This window comes from Anomaloglossus baeobatrachus, chromosome 1 (genome assembly GCF_048569485.1).
Source record: "Anomaloglossus baeobatrachus isolate aAnoBae1 chromosome 1, aAnoBae1.hap1, whole genome shotgun sequence".
Taxonomy (NCBI): Eukaryota; Metazoa; Chordata; class Amphibia; order Anura; family Aromobatidae; genus Anomaloglossus; species Anomaloglossus baeobatrachus.
The window spans coordinates 787505348-787526756 of record NC_134353.1 but is presented as its reverse complement, the minus strand read 5'-3'; the positions used below and the strand labels follow the sequence as shown (position 1 = coordinate 787526756).

Below are 21409 nucleotides of genomic sequence, written 5' to 3'. Positions count from 1 at the left end.
ACTGTGTGGCCATTGAGTCCTGGATCCTAGCGGCCTCAGGTTTATCTCATGAAGTTGTTGCCACAATGAGACAGGCTAGAAAACCATCCTCAGCTAAGATCTATCACAGAACGTGGAAGATATTCTTAGCGTGGTGCTTGGCTCAAGGGTTTTCTCCCTGGCCATTTGCATTGCCAATTTTTCTTTCCTTCCTGCAGTCTGGGTTGGAAAAAGGTTTGTCGCTTAGCTCTCTTAAGGGTCAAGTCTCCGCGCTATCCGTATTCTTTCAGAAGCGCTTGGCACAGCTTTCTAAAGTACGCACGTTTCTCCAAGGAGTTTGTCATATCGTTCCTCCTTACAGACGGCCATTGGAACCCTGGGATCTGAACAAGGTTCTCATTGCTCTCCAGAAGCCGCCTTTCGAGCCTTTGAAAGAGGTTCCCCTTTCTCGGCTTTCACAAAAGGTAGTTTTTCTTGTGGCGGTCACGTCTCTTCGAAGAGTGTCCGAGCTAGCGGCGTTATCTTGCAAATCTCCCTTCCTGGTGTTTCACCAAGACAAGGTAGTACTGCGTCCAATTCCAGAGTTTTCTCCCAAGGTGGTTTCTTCCTTTCATCTCAATCAGGATATCACTTTACCATCTTTGTGTCCGCATCCAGTTCACCAATTTGAAAAGGGTTTACATCTGTTGGACCTGGTGAGAGCACTCAGGATTTACATTTCTCGCACGGCGGCTCTACGCCGTTCTGATGCGCTCTTTGTCCTAGTCGCTGGTCAGCATAAGGGATCGCAAGCTTCCAAATCCACCCTGGCGCGGTGGATCAAGGAACCAATTCTTCACACATACCGTTCTGCTGGGCTTCCGATTCCATCTGGACTGAAGGCCCATTCTACCAGAGCCGTGGGTGCGTCCTGGGCATTGCGGCATCAGGCTACGGCTCAGCAAGTGTGCCAAGCGGCTACCTGGTCGAGTCTGCACACGTTTACCAAACACTATCAAGTGCATACCTACGCTTCGGCAGATGCCAGCCTAGGTAGACAGGTCCTTCAGGCGGCGGTGGCCCACCTGTAGGAAGAGGCTGTCTGACAGCCCGTTCATGTGGTATCTTTTTACCCACCCAGGGACTGCTTTTGGACGTCCCACTGTCTGGGTCTCCCAATTAGGAGCGAAAAAGAAGAAGGGAATTTTGTTTACTTACCGTAAATTCCTTTTCTTCTAGCTCCAATTGGGAGACCCAGCACCCGCCCTATTTGTTCTTAGGGTTTCGTTTTTCGGGTGCACATGTTGTTCATGTTGTTTCTTAAGTTCTCCGATCGTGTTATCGGATTGAATTTGTTTTTGAAACTGTTATTGGCTTTCCTCCTTCTTGCTTTGGTACTAAAACTGAGGAATCTGTACTCCTACGGGAGGGTGTATAGCCAGAAGGGGAGGGGCCTTACACTTTTAAGTGTAGTTCTTTGTGCGGCCTCCAGAGGGCAGTAGCTATACACCCACTGTCTGGGTCTCCCAATTGGAGCTAGAAGAAAAGGAATTTACGGTAAGTAAACAAAATTCCCTTCATTTATTTTTTTTGCATAATAGAAAAACATGCCAAATTAATATACGAACCAAATATGGATGAAAATTGGATCCGGCATACTAATGAAAAATGGTCTGTTTCTTTCTCTTGTGCAAAAAAAAATAAAACTAACCGTACATCTGAATGAGGCATTAATCTTAGTTAATATCGCATCAGTGGTGCCGTTTCAGCATATATGTTGGGTAAAAGAAGATGTCCTTTAGTGTATGGCAATTTCCTATCTTTGGCTCTTGGATCCCTAACTGCACAAAAGTGGGCAGTCTACTATAACTTAAAGGGAATCTGTCAGTAAGGTCAAATTTCCCAAAACCTTATATATGAGCATGCAGGTGTTTGAAATGTAAATCTATCAGCACCTTTATATCTTCTATCTGTAGCTCCATTCTCGAGTAATTAAAACTTAAAATTCCTATGCAAATTAGGTGTGAAGTGCTCTGGGTGTGACAGGGCACTTCCTGAGCCTCTGCTTTCAGAGGTTGTTTTCTCGCATAGCTTCAGCCTCTTTAGCATGATTGATCGATCTGTCTGATTTCCTTGCCTAGCACCTGACGTCACAGAAACCGTAAGCTATCAACCCAGCTAAAGAAGCTGATGCTGAGCAGGAAGCAAGATCGGGAGGCAGTGACTCTCAAGTGCTCTGTCACACCCAATGCACTTAATCACTCTATTGCAAATTATATAAAATGTTACTTACTTGGGAATGCAGCAACAGATATAAAGGAGGCAAAGGATTTACATTTCAAAGACCTATATGCCAACATGTATTGTTTGGGGGCCTTTTACTGACAGATTGCCGTTTAAAAAAGGCTCAGATAACTATATAAAAAATGCAATAAAACAATACTTAAAGACATGCAGAAGTCGCATTTAGTGTGACCTATATTATTTATTTGCCTGGTCTGTGCTTCACTCTTTGCCACAAAAAAAAAATTTGGCAGCTTCACAAGTGAAATGCCCTATATATTGCTAAAGGTGACCTATTCCTATTGACTCCCCCATACACACATGCTCGATGGTGTGAGCATGCATGTATTTTCAATTTTGAGACTGGGAATAAGCCACTGCCAGACTCTTCTTTGAGTGGCTTATATGAGAGAAAACGGGGTGTATTTTACCATGGCTGATTATCCTTTTCCCTGCCATCTGTTGTTGGGGAAGATTTGTGACACCCGCATACACATTGGATGATCAGTATGCACATTGATCTGAATGTTTGGCCATTGTTCATTTAATGCAGGGGTCTCAAACTCCGCTGGGGGAATGGGCCGCACGTAGAAAAAAAAAATAGAGGGGGGCCGCATTCTTTGCAGAACAAAGTGACATTCTTAATGATTCCATGGTTATTTTCTATACACCTTAGGATCATTATATTGGACATTTTTTGGTTGATTGTAACAAACCTGCACTTTTTTTGTTTAGTTAAATATATATCTTGTGGTAATGTCCCCCATCATGTAGTAATATCCCCCTTTTGTCCTGTATAATATGCACATCCTTGTCTCCTGTGGTTATGTCCCCCATACTATAGTAATGTCCACCATCCTTGTCCTCTGTAATAATGTTCCCATCTTGTCCCCTGTAGTAATGTCTCCCATCCTTGTGCCCTGTAGTATTGTGCCAATCCTTGTAGTATTGTCCATACTTGTGCCCTGTACTATTGTGTTCATCCGTGTGCCTTGTAGTATTGTGCCCATTCTTGTAGTATTGTGCCCATTCTTGTAGTATTGTGTCTATCCTTGTAATATTGTGTCTATCCTTGTGCCTTGTAGTACTGTGCCCATCCTTGTAGTATTGTGCCAATTATTGTGCCCATCCTTGTAGTATTGTCCATAATTGTGCCCTGTAGTATTGTGCTCATCCTTGTGGTATTGTGCCCAGCCTTGTAGTATTGTGCCTATCCTTGTGCCCTCACCCTTGTTCCATATTATGCCGCTCTTCACAAACGCAAAAAAAAAAAAATTCTTCTCACCTTTCCTCTGTTCCCTCCTTAGGCTGCATGCTGTTCAGTATTTGCAGCGTTTTGGATGCAGCATGTTTCAGCTGTGTCCATAGCGCTGGGTTATACAGTACAAGCAGAGTGGATGGGATTTCTAGAAATCCCATCCACTGTGCGTGTACGGCCCACAGCACTGACCTGGCTTTCAGAGTCGCAAGTGTCCTCCGTACTGAGAATACAGCGAGGAGACTGCAGCGGCCCGAACCCAGATTGTGACTGAACAGCTGTGGTCTCCAGTATTCTCCTGCGGAGGAGACTCGTGGCCCCGCAGTCAGGACCCGCCACGCCTAGGACTCAGTGGGTCCTGATCGTGGGCACATACCTGCTTTTTGCGGCCTGCAGATCCCGTCACGAATGCAGCTCTTGCGGTGGCGCACAGAGGAGCTCTGCGCACCATACCAATGGCTGCTGCCAGCCAATCAGATGCAAGGAGGTGGCGTCATACAGCGACATCACCTCCTTGCATCTGATTGGCCGCGTCATCCATTGGTAGAGTGCTCAGAGCTCCTCTGCGCGGCACCGCAAATGATTCAACTGTACTATAAAACCCTGCCTGCCGGCTCCCGGCATAGAGCTGTGATTGTCACGGGGTCTGCGGGCCGCAAAAAGCAGCCTCAGGGGCCGCATGCAGGCCGTGTGTTTTGAGACCTCTGATTTAATGTGTATAGCTAATCTAACTGTAGCTTTACCAAATAATCAAACCTGTAAGTCCTTAACATAAAGTGCATTCTACTCACTGACTTGGATCAATATCGGATAAGAAGATATATTTTATTCTCAGACCAGTGCATTCTGTGTAACCCTTTGAACTGATAAACTCTTCCTGACAGGCGGTGAGACCCTTGATGAATGTGGCCTGAAATTTTTCCTGGCTGTTCGTCTTCATACATTTCTGACAACCTCCCTTCCTCCGGCTTACAGAGCTCAGCTTTCTCATCAAGGTAACACTGCTGTATAACGCTGAAGTACAGATGTGTAAAAGCAAAATCACAGCTAGATAGGGTTTAATTTCTGGAGTTGAATCGAGCACCATTTTATGCTCTTGAGCTTTATTTTTGGGCGTTTACTACTTCGTAATCATGTATTGCATAGAAAGCAGAAAAATGCTGGTGCATTAGAAAGCCTTTCACTAAAGCACATTCTAGGATAGAGCAGAGTGATTACAATGCTCTCACTGCTGCCTGCACCGCCCCAATGACTAGCCACTAGCAGCTGCAAGGCAATATCACTTAATTTTCTCCCTGCAGCTGCATTTGTTTGGGACCGTATTTATCTGCAGATTTTCACTTTGGCTTTTAGCTAAATACTGCATTTTTTTCTCATGACAACTTTACTGTATTTATACAAGTTGATCAAATCAGTCCTCTCTGGTACATTTTTGTTTTCTTTTTTTTTTGTGTAAATTCCTATTGATACACTGATGTGAAATTTTAACTTTTTTAATCCATTTCAGGCTTGTCTACAGGTCATTTTGCTTGGGCTTTTCATTCTGTGGCAGAGGAAGAACTCCTTGCTACTCTCCCAGCAATGCAGAAAAGTGACCCTACCTGGGCTGAGCTCAGGGCGATGGGGGTAGGCTGGTGGGTCCGAAACATCAACAATTTACGGCGATGCGTTGAAAAGGTATGCCGGAAATATTGTCATTTTCTTTCAAAGATATTGAGAATTATTGTGATGCAATTTTTTTGAAGCCGAAAACCTGACAGGAAGCAAAGTCTCCTTTATTTCACTCTTTTTGTGCCCTGTTTTTCTACTACACCATTTAACAAATAATAGCAATCAGTAAATCTGTACTTCCATTCTGGTTTCTGGCCATCCTCATCCTCTCCCTGGTGTCTGAGACCAGATGTACTTCAGGTATAAATACCCTGCAGTAGTTCTCCATTAGTATGTCCAGCCTTGTCAACTATTGGGTTGCAAGTATTAAAGAATTCTGGGGAAACTCCAGTTCTTTCTTTAGATAATTGGTTACTTATCCAGAAAGTAGGAGATAGAACCGGTGAAGTGGTTTTAAGCAGATTCCAGTAACTTTATAGCATTGACTCCTGCATTGTGTAGACTTCATCACTGTTAAGGGGGCTTTACACGCTACGATATCGCTAATGTGAACTCGTTTTGGTCACGGAATTTGTGACGCACATCCGGCCGCATTAGCGATGCCGTTGCGTGTGACACCTATGAGCGATTTTGCATCGTCGCAAAAACGTGCAAAATCGCTGACATGGGGGTCCAGTCTCAATTATCGTTACTGCAGTAGTAACGAAGTTGTTCCTCGTTCCTGCAGCAGCACACATCGCTCCGTGTGACACCGCAGGAACGAGGAACCTCTCCTTACCTGCCTCCCGGCCGCAATGCGAAGGAAGGAGGTGGGCGGGATGTTACGTCCTTCTCATCTCCGCCCCTCCGCTTCTATTGGGCGGTGGTTCAGTGACGCAGCTGTGACGTCGCTGTGACGCTGAACGAATCGCCCCCTTAGAAAGGAGGCGGTTCGCCGGCCACAGCGACGTCGCCGGGCAGGTAAGTACGTGTGATGGGTCTGGGTGATGTTGTGCGGCACGGGCAGCGATTTGCCCGTGTCGCACAACAGATGGGGGCGGGTACCCACGCTAGCTATATCTGTACCGATATCGCAGCATGTAAAGTGGTCTTTAGATTGGTAGTTGGCCATGTCATATTGACTTTCCCCAAATCATATGGATTAACTACACTTCATCACACTGTAATACTGACTGGGTGATGATTGGAAATATGGGGCATAAAGTAATTATTTTTTACCAGGTAATAAATCGAAAAGCTCTACTACAGCAGACAACTGCCCGTAAGCTGCTAGGTCGTTGTCACATAGGCTTTTGAGTGGCAAAGAAATTTTTTTGGTACAGATCAAAACTGCTAGAGGACATTGATATCATCCGGGTTTTCTAATATCTGGTGATTTAATATAGTATAAAAGGTTGGCAGCTAAACTATAGACCAATACATCTCACCTTGGTTTACTATCTTCTATTTCTACTATGCTATTTATTTCCATTTCTAATTTTCAGATTGCAAAGGCAGCTTTCCAGAAAAATAACGATCCATTAGATGCTGCCATATTCTACCTCGCCATGAAGAAGAAAGCTGTGATCTGGGGTTTATATAGGTGAGCTGTAATTTGATCTTGTTTTGGGGTTTTATTGCGCAGCTTATTTGTAAGTTTCAATAGATACACATCTGAATGTTTTAGATGAGAAGATTTCGCTATTCAACTGAAACTGTCAGTATGTGTTCCAGAAAATAATCCATAGGATAGCAGCGTGGTTTAGTGGTTAGTACTGTTTCTTCATCGTTCCTTATGGGAGACCCAGACCATGGGTGTATAGCTTCTGCCTCCGGAGGACACACAAAGTACTACACTAAAAAGTGTAGCTCCTCCCTCCGAGCATATACACCCCCTGGATGACCAAATCTAGCCAGTTCAATGCTTTGTGTTCAGGAGGTCACACACACATGCATTCTCATCTGATTTTTGATTTCAAAGAGTTGGAAGAAAAGCGGGTCCAAGCTGGACTCCCGGCATGTCCCTTCTCACCCCACTGTGTCGGCGGTGCTGTTAAGGTTGATTTTACAAGGCTGGAGCCTTACATGCCGCGCTCCTTCACCATCCCTCGGGCTCTGGCTTGAAGTGGGAGCCATCACGGTTCTCACTGCTTTGCAGGAGACCGGTCTCCATCCGCAGCCCTTTCAGGACCCTGCCGGACGGAGCGCTCACCCCTCAGGGACCTGGCCCTGCGTCTCATAAGCTAAGTATTGAAACGTTATTGAGGGGTCCCTTGTACATTTATTGTGGGGAGAGTGTGTTATTTAACTTTGCTGTGATTAACGGCCGGTTCTCTGGTTTTCTCCTGAGAACCGCGCCGAGGGTGCCTGCTCGTCGGCCGCATGGAAAAATTTAGGCCCCGGCTTCGGCTGCGGCCTACTTTCGGTTTCACTGCCCCTGCATGTCAGTCATGCGGAGGGACAGTGCGGCGCCGCCCACCGGCCGTTCAGCTCAGGGGAGGACACTCCTCTCTGAGGAGATGTTTCCCTCCCCTCTATTTCTCCTTGGCCCTCCGGTTCCCGCTCTTGGACTAAACCCCGCCCCCCCCCTCCTCACTCCGGCGCCATTTTATCAGCGTTTACACACTGATCGGCGCTGGCTGCTGCAGCTCTGCATCTGTCTGGGGGTCCAAGCTGTGGAATCCGGAGGGCACACAAAACGGTCTGGTAAGCCACAACCTCTGGTTGTGGACTTTCTTGTACACTCTCTGGGGGTCATTCTGAAGGAGTGTGATCTTTACTGCAGAACCTCCACCTCAGCAGCATGTCTCTCACTAGGAGCAAGGCTGCAAGGCTTTACTCTATATGCACTGCATGTAAGCTCATACTGCCTGAACCGAGCACATATCCACATTGTGATGCCTGCTCTAACATGGTGGTGCCTCAGCCTGGAGTCTCCCCAGGGGTCCCTCCGGCTGCTCCAGCCCCGGTGGCTGAACCCCCGGCTTGGGTAACTTCGTTTTCTAAAGTTATCTCCCAGTCCTTTGCCGACTCCATGGGACAGCTGTCCCGGACTCTGCTGAGCATGCATCAGCCCCCTTCTCAGGGCGCCTCTGCTGCTCCGACTCGCTATGCAGAGCTCACAGAGGATTTTTCATCTGTTCCCAGACCCCGTCCTCCTAAACGGAGACGCAGGGACTCTTCTCCTTCCTCGTCCCACGGCTCTGATTCACGAGCTGAATCGCAGGGCGAGGAGGATGCCTTTACTGTGGGCTCGGACGCTACCTCTATGTACCCCATTGATCTAACTGAAGGTGATGCGGATGTTAGTGATTTGATTGCGTCCATTAATTCCGTACTGGACCTCAATCCACCAGTGTCAGAGGAACAAGCCTCTCTGGTAGAAAAACACCAGTTTACCTCACCTAAGAGAGCAAGGAGTATGTTTTTTAACCACTCCAGTTTTCAGGCCACTGTGACCAAGCCCAGGGCCTGTCCTGACAAACGCTTCCCAAAGCATAGTTCTGATGACCGTTTTCCCTTTCCACCAGAGGTGGTCAAGGAGTGGGCTCATTCACCAAAGGTAGATCCTCCGGTGTCTAGAATCTCAGCCCGGACAGTTGTATCTGTGGCCGATGGCACCTCACTTAAGGATCCCACTGACCGCCAGGTTGACCTTCTGGCCAAATCTGTATATGAAGCGGCAGGGGCCTCGTTCTCCCCGTCTTTTGCAGCAGTGTGGGCTCTTAAGGCCGTCTCTGCTTCTCTGGCGGAGATGCATTCCCTCACCAGGGACTCTATGCCCGAAATGGTTGCCTTAACTTCCCAGGCTTCGGCTTTTTCATCCTATGCCATGTCTGCCATTCTGGAGGCTTCTCACCGCACGGCGGTGGCTTCCGCTAATTCCCTCGCGATCCGCAGGATCTTGTGGCTTCGAGAGTGGAAAGCAGACGCTTCTTCCAAGAAGTACCTTGCTGGGCTCCCCTTTGCGGGGTCCCGGCTGTTCGGTGAACAACTGGATGAAATTATTAAGGAAGCTACTGGCGGGAAGAGTACTTCCTTGCCACAAACTAAAACCAGGAAACCTGTCCAGGGCAGGAACCAGTCGAGGTTTCGTTCCTTTCGTTCCTCTAACTGGTCATCCTCTAAGCCCTCAGCCTCGTCCACTAACTCAGCCAAGGATCGAAAACCCAGCTGGCGCACGAAGCCGCGTCCTCAGAAGAACGGAGGAGCCGCTGCCACTAAGGCAGCCTCCTCTTGACTATCTGGCTGCGCCAGCAACGTCCTTGGTCGGTGGCAGGCTCTCCCACTTTGGCGACGTGTGGTTTCAACACGTCTCCGATCAGTGGGTGCGGGATATCATCTCCCACGGCTACAGGATAGAATTTTCTTCCAGCCCGCCAAACAGATTTTTTCTGTCCACTCCCCCCTGCTCCAAAGCCGCCGCCTTCTCTCAGGCCGTGGCATCCTTGCAGGCCAACGGAGTAATTGTACCGGTTCCCGCCCGGGAACGGTTCAGAGGTTTCTACTCAAACCTCTTCCTAGTCCCCAAGAAGGACGGTTCCTTCCGGCCCATCCTGGATCTCAAGCTTCTCAACAAGCATGTTCAGGTGCGGCACTTTCGCATGGATTCTCTGCGATCGGTCATTGCCTCAATGACCCAAGGAGATTTTCTAGCATCCATCGACATCAGAGATGCCTATCTGCATGTGCCAATTGCAGTTTCACACCAGCGTTGGCTACGTTTTGCAATCGGAGAGGAACATTTCCAATTCGTGGCTCTCCCCTTCGGGTTAGCCACGGCCCCTCGTGTTTTCACCAAGGTCATGGCAGCAGTGGTTGCGGTTCTGCACCTCCAGGGGTTGGCAGTGATTCCTTACCTGGACGACCTTCTAGTCAAGGCTTCATCCAATGCAGACTGTCAGCGGAGTGTCTCGCTCACTCTCGCCACGCTTGTTCAATTCGGGTGGCTTGTCAATCTGCCCAAGTCCACTTTGACCCCGACCCAGAAACTTACGTACCTAGGGATGCAATTCGAGACTCTGCCGGCACTTGTGAAGCTGCCCTTAGTCAAACAGCAGTCCCTTCATCTGGCGGTGCGCTCTCTGTTGAAGCCCCGCCGTCATTCCATCAGGCACCTCATGCAGGTGCTGAGTCAGATGGTGGGGTCAATGGAAGCGGTTCCCTTTGCCCAGTTCCATCTGCGTCCCCTGCAGCTGGACATTCTCCGCTGTTGGGACAAGCGGACCTCTTCCTTGCACAGGCTAGTGGCTCTGTCGCCACAGACCAGGAGCTCTCTTCAGTGGTGGCTTCGGCCCCTCTCTCTGTCCCAGGGACGCTCCTTTCTGGCCCCGTCCTGGGTGATTCTCACCACGGATGCCAGTCTATCCGGCTGGGGAGCAGTTTTTCTCCACCACCGAGCACAGGGCACTTGGACTTCGTCCGAATCAGCCCTCTCGATCAATGTGCTGGAAATCAGAGCTGTGCTCCTAGCTCTCGTAGCCTTTCACCACCTGTTGGCGGGCAAGCACATTCGAGTCCAGTCAGACAACGCGACAGCAGTTGCCTACATCAATCACCAGGGCGGGACTCGCAGCCGCCTAGCAATGTTGGAAGTTCAACGTATCCTTCAGTGGACGGAGGACTCCAAGTCCACCATATCCGCAGTCCACATCCCAGGCGTAGAAAACTGGGAGGCAGATTATCTCAGCCGTCAAACCGTGGACAGCGGCGAGTGGGCCCTGCATCCGGCAGTGTTCCGGTCAATCTGCCGCAAGTGGGGCACTCTGGAAGTGGATCTAATGGCATCCCGGCACAACAACAAGGTCCCGGTTTACGTGGCTCGCTCCCATGATCCTCAGGCCTTGGCGGCGGACGCGCTGGTTCAGGATTGGTCCCAGTTCCGTCTCGCCTACGTGTTTCCCCCTCTAGCTCTCTTGCCCAGAGTCCTGCGCAAGATCAGAATGGAGCGCCGTCGGGTCATAATCATTGCTCCAGACTGGCCCAGGCGAGCTTGGTACCCAGACCTGCTCCCTCTGTCCGTAGAGGTGCCGTGGCATCTCCCGGACCGCCCAGACCTTCTCTCACAAGGTCCGTTTTTCCGCCAGAATTCTGCGGCTCTCAGATTGACGGCGTGGCTCTTGAGTCCTGGATCCTGACGGCTTCAGGCATTCCTTCCGAGGTCATCTCCACTATGACTCAGGCTCGGAAGTCTTCCTCGGCCAGGATTTACCACAGGACTTGGAGAATTTTCCTGTCCTGGTGTCGCTCTTCCGGCCATGCTCCTTGGCCATTTTCCTTGCCGACCATCCTGTCCTTTCTACAGTCTGGTCTGCAGCTAGGACTATCCCTCAATTCCCTCAAAGGACAGGTTTCGGCTCTGTCAGTATTGTTCCAGCGGCGTATCGCCCGACTGGCCCAGGTGCGCACCTTCATGCAGGGCGCACCTCACATCATTCCGCCTTACCGGCGGCCTCTGGATCCCTGGGACCTTAATCTGGTCCTCACGGCCTTACAGAAACCCTCCTTTGAGCCTCTTAGGGAGGTTTCTTTGTTTCGACTTTCACAGAAAGTGGTCTTTCTGGTGGCCATAACTTCCCTCAGGAGAGTCTCTGATTTAGCTGCGCTCTCTTCGGAGTCCGCCTTTTTGGTTTTTCACCAAGACAAGGTGGTTCTCCGTCCGACTCCAGACTTTCTCCCTAAGGTGGTGTCTCCTTTCCACCTTAACCAGGACATTTCATTGCCTTCCCTTTGTCCGGCCCGTGTGCATCGCTTTGAGAAGGCGTTGCATACTTTAGATTTGGTGCGGGCGCTCCGGATCTATGTGTCACGCACCGCTGCTCTTAGGCGGTGCACCTCTCTTTTTGTGCTGACCACAGGTCAGCGCAAGGGTCTCTCGGCTTCTAAACCGACCCTAGCTCGTTGGATTAGGTCGGCCATATGCGATGCCTACCAATGTTCTCAGGTGCCTCCCCCGCCGGGGATTAAGGCGCACTCGACCAGAGCTGTCGGTGCCTCTTGGGCTTTCAGGCACCAGGCTACGGCTCAGCAGGTCTGTCAGGCTGCCACTTGGTCTAGTCTGCACACCTTTTCGAACCACTACCAAGTACATGCTCATGCTTCGGCAGATGCGAGCTTGGGCAGGCGCATCCTTCAGGCGGCTGTCGCCCATTTGTGAAGTTAGGTTTTGCCTACTTCTCAGTTTTCTGTTTATTTCCCACCCATGGACTGCTTTGAGACGTCCCATGGTCTGGGTCTCCCATAAGGAACGATGAAGAAAAAGAGAATTTTGTTTACTTACCGTAAATTCTTTTTCTTATGGTTCCGACATGGGAGACCCAGCACCCTCCCTGTTGCCTGTTGGCAGTTCTTGTTCCGTGTGATTTCACCGGCTGTTGTTGTAGACAGAGGTTCCGGTTATTCCGGGTTTTACTCTATCTCTACTTGTGGGTGGATGTCCTCCTTCAGCTTTTGCACTAAACTGGCTAGATTTGGTCATCCAGGGGGTGTATATGCTCGGAGGGAGGAGCTACACTTTTTAGTGTAGTACTTTGTGTGTCCTCCGGAGGCAGAAGCTATACACCCATGGTCTGGGTCTCCCATGTCGGAACTATAAGAAAAAGAATTTACGGTAAGTAAACAAAATTCTCTTTTTCTCTATTGCGCTGGGGTACTGGGTTCAAATCCCCACATGGATCATCTGCCAGGAGTTGGTATGTTCTCCCTTTGTTTTGATGGGTTCCCACCCTCCAAATAGGTAATTTAGATTGTGAGCCTCAGTAGCGTCACTCAGTGGCATAAATAGAGTTCGATGGGCCTCGGTGCAAAATTTGGATTTCATGATGCTTGCACGAAGACATCCAGGCTAGGGCTAGTAGATCCAGTAGAAGCAAAATCCAGTGAGCTTAGGCATGAATAGACTAATTCCTATATTCCACCATATAGTATTGTGCAACCCCCATATAGTAGTATACAGCCCTTATATTCCCCAAATATAGTAGTATGCAGCCCTTATATTCTCCCATATAGTAGTATGCAGCCCTTAGATTCCCCCATATAATAGCATGCAGCACTTATATTCCCCCATATAGTAATATGCAGTCCCCATATTACTCCATATAGTAGCATGCAGCCCCAATATTCCTCCATGTAGTAGTATGCAACCTCCATGTTTTTAATACACCCCCATAGTCACCATGATTAATTACATAAGTGCTCACTTCTCCTCATTCCCCTCTGCTTCAATCTGCTCTGCACATCTCATCACAGCGGCGTGCAGTAGTGACAACATCACGCTCTGCTGACACGTCAGAGCGCCGCAGGCACAGCGGGAGAATGATGAGAGAGTCGGAGTGCTGTGCTCCCCCTCTCATCATTGCGTTCAATTATATTGGCAAATGTGAGGCCGATACAATTGAAAGTGCAATCCTCAGAGGGGTTGGGGGGGTCTCGCTGCTAGTGTTGGCAGTGCCCCCCCCCCTCCAACCGACTCATCGGCCACATAGTTAGTGGCATACTGCCAATGGCGGCAGGCCACTCTACCACTGAGGTCCTCGGGCCCCCTGAACCCCCGGTCGTGAGACGATCATTCCGCCCCTGGCGACAGTGATGATTATGTCTATAAAGCACTGGGTAGTTAATGGAGCTATATAAGTGAGTATAAATTAAAATAGGTCTTTGCCTGTGAAAAATAATTCTGCATCACATGTATAAAAAAAATGTTATAAACGAGAGAGAAAGGCCTATTTTTTATACTTATTTATAGTATATGCATATATGAGAAAACTACTAATTTTACTTTTTTCCCCCCTCTTTTTTCATGTTAGGTCTCAGAAAGACGCTAAGATGACTAAGTTTTTTGGAAACAACTTCAGTGAAGAGAGATGGCGGAAAGCGGCTCTGAAGAACGCTTTCTCTCTACTCGGCAAACAGCGTTTTGAGCACTCTGCCGCTTTCTTCCTTCTTGCTGGATCTTTGAAGGATGCCGTGGAGGTCTGAAGGAATTAGATTTGATATATTGTTATGAATTTATAATGTACTGTAATCTTTTATTAAATCAGATCTGTCAGTAAAATAAAAAGGATAAGATTACGATTGTGCAATATTACTGCTGCTTGTATTACATGAACTGCTCTGCACTTTGTCAAGTTTCACTGTTTGTTTTTTTCTTTATTTTTTTTTTTTTTCTTTTAGGTTTGTCTTGAGAAATTACATGACATCCAGCTTGCTCTTGTGATATCCAGACTCTATGAATCTGAATTTGAAAAATCTTCAACTTATAAATCAATCTTGCAAAAGAGAGTGCTTGGTATCGAGTCATCTGGCCGAGAGCCCAATTTGTCATCAATGCATCCTGACCCCTTTGTGCGCAGCATGGCTTACTGGATTTTGGAGAATTATAAAAAATCATTAGAAACTCTGCTGAAACAGTTGTTTAGAGATGAAGAAGGTAAATACTTTATTTACAGGAAATCTCTCCTCCCTACCAGGTTAATATGTGTGTGTTTGAGTTTTGAGGACATGAGAAAATGTGTCATCCATTTATTAAACAACGATGCTCTGTTGCAGGAAGAAACGCTTTAGAAGTGCTATGCAAATGAGGCTGGAAGTTCTCTGGGCGGGATACAGCACTGCCCTGGCTGCCAGCTCCATTCTCAGCCTAACCTTGCCCTCCGCTAGGTGATTGACATGCTGCAGTAGCGCTAATTGTCAATCATCCAGTGGGGTGGCAGAGATATGACGGTGGAGCTGAGCAGTGGAAGTGCTTTGGCCCACCCAGAGCACTTCCATATCATTTCTAAATTGGATCCCCCTATCACAGTGTATGGATACACTTGTGATTTTACAACCTATACACACGTACAGTACAGACCAAAAGTTTGGACACACCTTCTCATTCAAAGAGTTTTCTTTATTTTCATGACTCTAAAAATTGTAGATTCACATTGAAGACATTAAAACTATGTTTGTTTTAATGTTTTGTTTATTGAACCAATAAAAACAGAATGAATGCACATATCACAGAGCTTAGACATTATTAGCATTGCATCTAAACTACCTTACATTAAATCACATTACACCGCTTTTCAAGCGAAATATCGTCTGCTGGATACAATCTCAGATCTATTAAAGGTCATTATATCTGGTAAACAGTGAAAGGCAAGCCATATCATGCCTTGCTCTCATGACATTATAAAAAGGAGGAACAGTTTTAACTTTTTTCTTATTGAAAGGAGAAAGAAAAGAAAAAGGGGGAGAACGTACAGAGGAAACCAGAAAGTAGAAGGGGGGGGGGGGGAACCACTGATGGTTCTGAAAAAGGCCTCTCAGCCCCCACCGTCCACCCCTAGGAAGGGAAATAGAAGATCTAAGAGATTTGAGAAGGAAAGAAGAAATGTGGGTGGGGGGGGGGGGGAGGATGGAGTAGAGAGAGGGTGTTGGTCTAGGGTCCATTCATCATATGTCTATATTCATCAGAACTAGGCCATCATCTCCCTCGGTCCCCTAATGGGGAGGAGAAGACGGCCCAGGCTTCTTTATGGCGTCTCCTGCGCCACCGCCGTCAGAAAGGAAGGTTTAGATTTGTAGTCTTTCCAGGCCTTCCAAACTTGCCCAAAGAAGAATAATTGTTGTCGTGAGAGGGCAGAGAGCTCCTCCGCGTAGTATAATTGGTCAATTTTCAGCAACAGCTGCGATATGGTGGTTATCTTAGTCGTGCGCCACAGTTGGGCAATCAGCAGTTTGCAGGCTGAGCTCACAAAAGACACCAGTTTCGAGTAGGCCTTATCATTAGGCCACAGTGGGAAATTTAGTAGCAGATGCATGGGTTCTGGGCCCTCCCCTTTGTTTGTAAGATCAAGAATTAGCTGGATTGCCATCCTCCAGAATATCTGGAGACGAGGGCACGTCCACCAAATGTGTAGATACGTTCCTCTATCCCCCTCACACCTCCAGCAGAGGCCTGAAGAGGCAGATTGCCAAGTTGCAGCTGTGTCCGGGACTATGTACCATCTCGCAACTACTTTGAAGGAACTCTCTTGAACCCTCACACAACATGAAGGTCCATGTGAAGAACCATAAATTTGGCTCGTTTGGGCGTCAGTAAATGTGGTGTTCAGATCTTTTTCCCACTTCAATATATAAGCTCTTTTTACTACCAATTCCTTTGTAAGTAAAGTGTTGTATAAGCGAGACAAGACTTTTTTAGGAGGCCTTGTTTGCGAGCAAAGTGATTCAAATGTGGTTAAGGGTCTAGTGAGGTTGGACTGTGGCAATAATGGTTGAATTGTGCGTTTTATTGTCATATAGTGGAGGAATGTGAGTTTGGAGAGGAGGGGGATCTCACCCATCTCCTGCCTCGAGACCAAAGAACCGTCTTGTAGGAGATCTATCGCTGGGATCTTTGCATTACTTAGATATGGAGATTTCGCGGTGTTGGCGAGATTCAGGCTGGAGTCTAGTATATCAGAGATTAGGGTAAGAGGTGAAAGAGGAGGGGCCAGGAGCTCTATGTTTCGGTTCCAGTTGTCTAGAAGTGTTCTAGTCAGTTCGTTGGTACAGAATCTTTTATTTCCCTGACAGGGGGGGGCGAATAAAAGAGCTCGTAAGGGGGAGGGGGCCAGGTGTTCCTCTATTGTCGTCCACAGCTTATTCGGAGGGCATCTGACCCAGTCTACTGCTCTAGAGAGGACAGCAGCTTTATAATATATGGATATGTTAGGGAGTCCCATTCCCCCTTTGTCCTTGGGGAGACATAAAGTATGGAAATTAATTCTTGGTTTGTGCTTGTTCCAGATGTAATTGGAAATTAAAGAATTACACTGAGAAAGAAAAGATTTGGGGACTAGTATAGGTAACATTTGAAAGAGGTATATAAATTTTGGAAGTACGATGCTTTTAACGAGATTTTTCCGGCCTATCCAAGAGATAAAAGGCGCTTTCCATGAGGCCATTTGTGTGGTGAGTTTGGGAAGGAGAGACTTATAATTTAGGTCAAAGAGTGATTTGGGGGATTTCCCTATTTTGATGCCGAGATAGGTAATGTGGCTTTTTGGCCATCTGAATGGGAACGACTTCTGGAGATGTTTGATGACATTGCTCGGGATGTTTAGACTCAGTGCTTCGGATTTAGAGAGATTGATTTTAAAGTTGGACCATTGGCTGTATTCTTCTAGTGTGTTCATGAAGGCAGGGAAGCCTCTTTCCGGTCTGGACATTACTACCAACAAGTCATCCGCAAAGGCGGCAGACTTGTGGTGAATCCCCTGTAGGTTAATCCCCTCAATTCCCTGATTTTGTTGGATGGAGCATATCAATGGCTCCATTACCATGACAAAGAGTAGGGGGGACAAGGGGCAGCCCTGCCTGGTTCCATTCTTGATGTCGAAGGGGTCAGTCAGCGTGTTGTTTATTTTGATTCTGGCTGTGGGGGACGTGTACATCTGTAGTATTGCATGTATGACAGTCTGGGGAAAATGAAAAGCCTCCAACGTGCCCCGCAGGAAAGTCCAGTCCACCCTATCGAATGCCTTTTCGGCATCCGTTCCCAAGAGCACAAGGGGCAAGCTCCTAGTCCTAGCATATTGCATTAGATGAAGTAAGCGTAGCGCATTATCCTTCCCTTCTCTTCCCCGTATAAATCCGGATTGCTCCGGAGATATAAGGTCAGGAAGGATGTCCGCAACCCGGTTAGCGATTAAACTTGCGTAGATTTTTAGGTCCACATTCAAAAGCGAGATGGGCCTATAACTTCCACAGCTTTCCGGGTCCTTCCCTTCCTTATGAATTAATGATATGTGAGCTTCCAGAGCTTGTTTGGGAATAGAATCACCCAGAAGTAGAGCATTGCATGTTGCCAGGAGGTGGTCCCCCAAGATATCAAAGAATTTTTTGTAATATATGGTTGGTAGGCCATCTGGGCCCGGCGCTCTTCCCATGGGGCATCTGGACAAGGTGGACTGAACCTCAGCACGAGTAAATGGCTTTACCAGGGATTCTTGTTGTGCTTTGGAAAGTGTCGGGAGGTTTAGATTAGTTAGGTAGTTATGTATGCCGCGTTTCCTCCTATCGTTGTCTGTTGTTGACTCTTCTGGCCGGGATTGATATAGGCTCTTATAGAATTGTAAAAATTCATTTGAAATTTGTGAGTAATCCTGAGTGCGGTGTCCCTGTGGCGTCTTGAGTGTATGTATAAACGTGCGGGCTTGTCTTGTTTTGATTAGTGACATCATAAGTTTGGAGGCCTTGTCCCCATGTACAAATATGCGATTTTTCCAACTTAAGTGTAACTTGGCCGATTGTTTGTTGAGTATGTCTCTCAGTGCCACCCGTTTGGCAGTCAATAATTCTAAAGTCTGCTGAGATAGAGATTTTTTGTGTTGGGTTTCCAAAATGGTTATATCTTCATATAGATTTTGTAAGATTAGTTTCCTCTGTTTATTGAGGTGTGAGGAAATGGAAATCAGCTCTCCCCTTATGACCGCTTTATGTGCTTCCCACAGAAGTGGTGCTTTGACGTCTTGTGTCTTATTCTCCGCAAAATAGTTGCGGAGACAGTCAGAAATACGTTTCCTGTTGTCTTCTGAGGAGAGAACCGACTCATTTAACCTCCATGTACGGTGAATCAGGTATGCCTTCTGTAGTGTGAAACTTGCCGTGACATAACTATGATCAGAGTGTGGCGTAGATTGGATTATTGTGTCAGTGACGTTAGGTAGTATAAACCTAGGTAAAAAAATGTAATCTATCCTGTGATATGATTTGTGGGGGTGTGAGAAGAAGGTAAAATCTTTGGTTGTTGGGTGTTGTAGTCGCCAGACATCAGTCAGGGATAAAGAGAGGAGAGCAGTTTTGACTCGAGAAAGATCCCTGAGTGATATGTGGCTCTTTTTTGAGGTTGAGTCTAATTTTGGTTCCAGGGCTACATTAAAGTCTCCACAGAGTATTGGAATGCCTTCCGAAAAGGTCTTGAATTTTTTGAGTGTGGAAAGCAGCCATCTCACCTGCTTGACATTTGGAGCATAAATACTTCCCATCGTTACCATTGATCCCGCTAATAGGCCTTTAACAAAAATGAACCGGCCCTCCGGGTCAATTACCTCGTGTTGGGGTAAAAAGGGTATGTCCTTGGCTAGCGCTATCGACACCCCTTTAGTCCGTTTGTTTGGAGAGGGGGCATGAAACCACGTATTATAGTATGCTTTTTCAAAATTAGGAATTTTGCCTTTGCAAAAATGTGTTTCTTGTAGAAAGATAATGTCAATATGTTTCTTGCGAAAATTAGATAAAGTTTGTGCCCTTGGTATGGGGGAATTCAACCCATGAGCGTTAAAGCTTGTCACATTAAATACCTTATGTTGTGTCTGCATAGTGACGGTTGCAGAAGTATGACTCTTTTTCCGGTGGGATGAATGGACCAGACCAACGACCGAGCTGGGAAAGAGGGGAGCAGAAAAGGTGGGAGGTGGAGAAAAGATCAGATAAAGAACAAAATGTTAAAGACAACAATAACAACATTTTCAACATCTATATAAGAGTAGATACGCATCAAGAGGGAGCAGAAAGTATAGAGCCCCTAGTGTGACTTCATTCTTTCAACACGCATAAACAATGTTAGGCAATAGTAGGCTGGAGCCTAGGTCTTCTCACAGGCCTTGCTTTCTGAGTTCATCTGGAGCTTCTGTGCCGCGTTGCGTCTAGGCCTTTGGGCCTTCGGTATGACGCTGTGCCAGGGTGACGGCTCTGGAAGATGCTGGAGCGCAGATGTTGAACTATGGATTTCCAATTCAGGATACTTCTCCAAGGTAATCCCCAGGTCCTCGCAGATTCGCCTAATTTCGCCTGATGTTTTGCCTTGATAGTGTTTCCCCTGTGCTGTTATTGCAATGCCAAATGGATACTGTGAAGGGTTTCAGTATTCGCCTCTTGGTCAGAGTGGTGGCAGCTAGGTCTTGGAAAATCCTAATTTCGGATTCTTCATATTTTACGGTGCCAGCTTCCCTTGCTTTTTTGAGAATGAGCTCCTTAATACGGTAGTCCATGAAACGGCAGATGACATCTCTTGATGGTTCCCCTTGCCTAGGACGATGTCTCAGAGATCTATGAGCTCTGACCAACTCTATCTGTGGTGCAGGGTCAGTGTCCATCAGATCCGAGAAGATGCTTAGAAGGGCTGGGGTCAGGGCTTCATTTACTACCGTTTCTGGCAGGCCTTTTATTCTAAGATTGTTCCGCCTCTCCCTATTTTCGTGATCCTCCAAAATAGTATGTATTTGGTTGACATTATCTTCTTGTTGGTGAAGACAGGAGATGATGGCGTTGGATGTTGTGGTGATCGTGGCCTGGGAAGCTTCCAGCGTTTCCACCCTGTGTCCTATCTGGCCAATATCCTGTTTGATGTGAGTGAGCTCCTTCACTACCGGTTCCAAGGCTTTGTTGAGAATCCGTTTGATAAAGGACCTGGAGATAGGGAGGCTTTTGCTAGAGTCCATGTCTTCTGCGTCACTGGCGTCATCCTCCGTTTCTTGTGTGGTGTTAGCAGATGAATTTTGAAGACAGTCAGTTCCTACCTCCGCTGGCAGGAGATGTTTTTTGAGAAACTTATCAACATCTGCTTGGGTCGTGGTCGCCGCTGGTTTAGGCAGAGCACTGGCCATTTTATTACCGAATTTGACCATGTCGAAGTCAGCTCTTATGATATTATATTACTTCAAGTATAATGGGGGTCCGGTCTCTCCGCTCCCTCTGAGCAGTGTGGGGTGCACCACTTTACATGCCCCTGCGAGGGGGGGGGGGGGGGAGTATCAGAAGGACTGTGCTTTTTTATATGTGGGACCACTTGGGTGTCCTCTGTGCACTCTCTTCTGTATGTTCCCGTCAGCAGCCCCTGAGTCCAGGAAGATAGCTCCGGGTCTGGGAATATTACTAGAGAGCCCTGTTTGTGGCCCTTAATACAAGAGTCTCATCCCAGGCTGACCCTCTGGTGGTGGATAAAGGCGTGGGGTGCCTCTTGATACGTTATGAATGTGTCCCTTATGCTGTGAGAGGGGGGCCTTCGGTTCAGGAGTCCCCCGGGCTCCCCTATCTGGTTCCTGTGTGCAGCTTCACCACGGGCCCAGGTCTGGCAACCTTCTGACTCCCTGGCAGGTGTGCGGCTTTCTGCTGTGGGAGCGGGGGTGGGGGGGGAGAAGAGAGACGCCGACCCGGTGTATAAAGGTCGTGGCGGGTTATATTTCGGCCTCTCCTGGGGCTCCCTGGGTGGGCGCGCGGGCGCGAGAGGACGTCCGAAGTCGCTGAGATGGTCACTTACCCCCCGAACTCCTCTCCGGTCCCGGCAGGGTATTT

The 21409-nt window shown here is 47.6% G+C and overlaps 1 protein-coding gene across 2 annotated transcripts in view; it reads left to right on the top strand.

The window, feature by feature from the left end:
• Positions 1-21409, top strand: part of DMXL1 (Dmx like 1) — a 330551-nt gene that overhangs the window by 150256 nt on the left and 158886 nt on the right. For both annotated transcript variants that reach the window (XM_075324980.1, XM_075324981.1), the window contains exons 19-23: positions 4384-4494; positions 5007-5176; positions 6595-6692; positions 13894-14059; positions 14261-14516. In XM_075324980.1, the coding sequence (XP_075181095.1) occupies positions 4384-4494; positions 5007-5176; positions 6595-6692; positions 13894-14059; positions 14261-14516 (801 nt within the window). The remainder of the gene's footprint in view (positions 1-4383; positions 4495-5006; positions 5177-6594; positions 6693-13893; positions 14060-14260; positions 14517-21409) is intronic.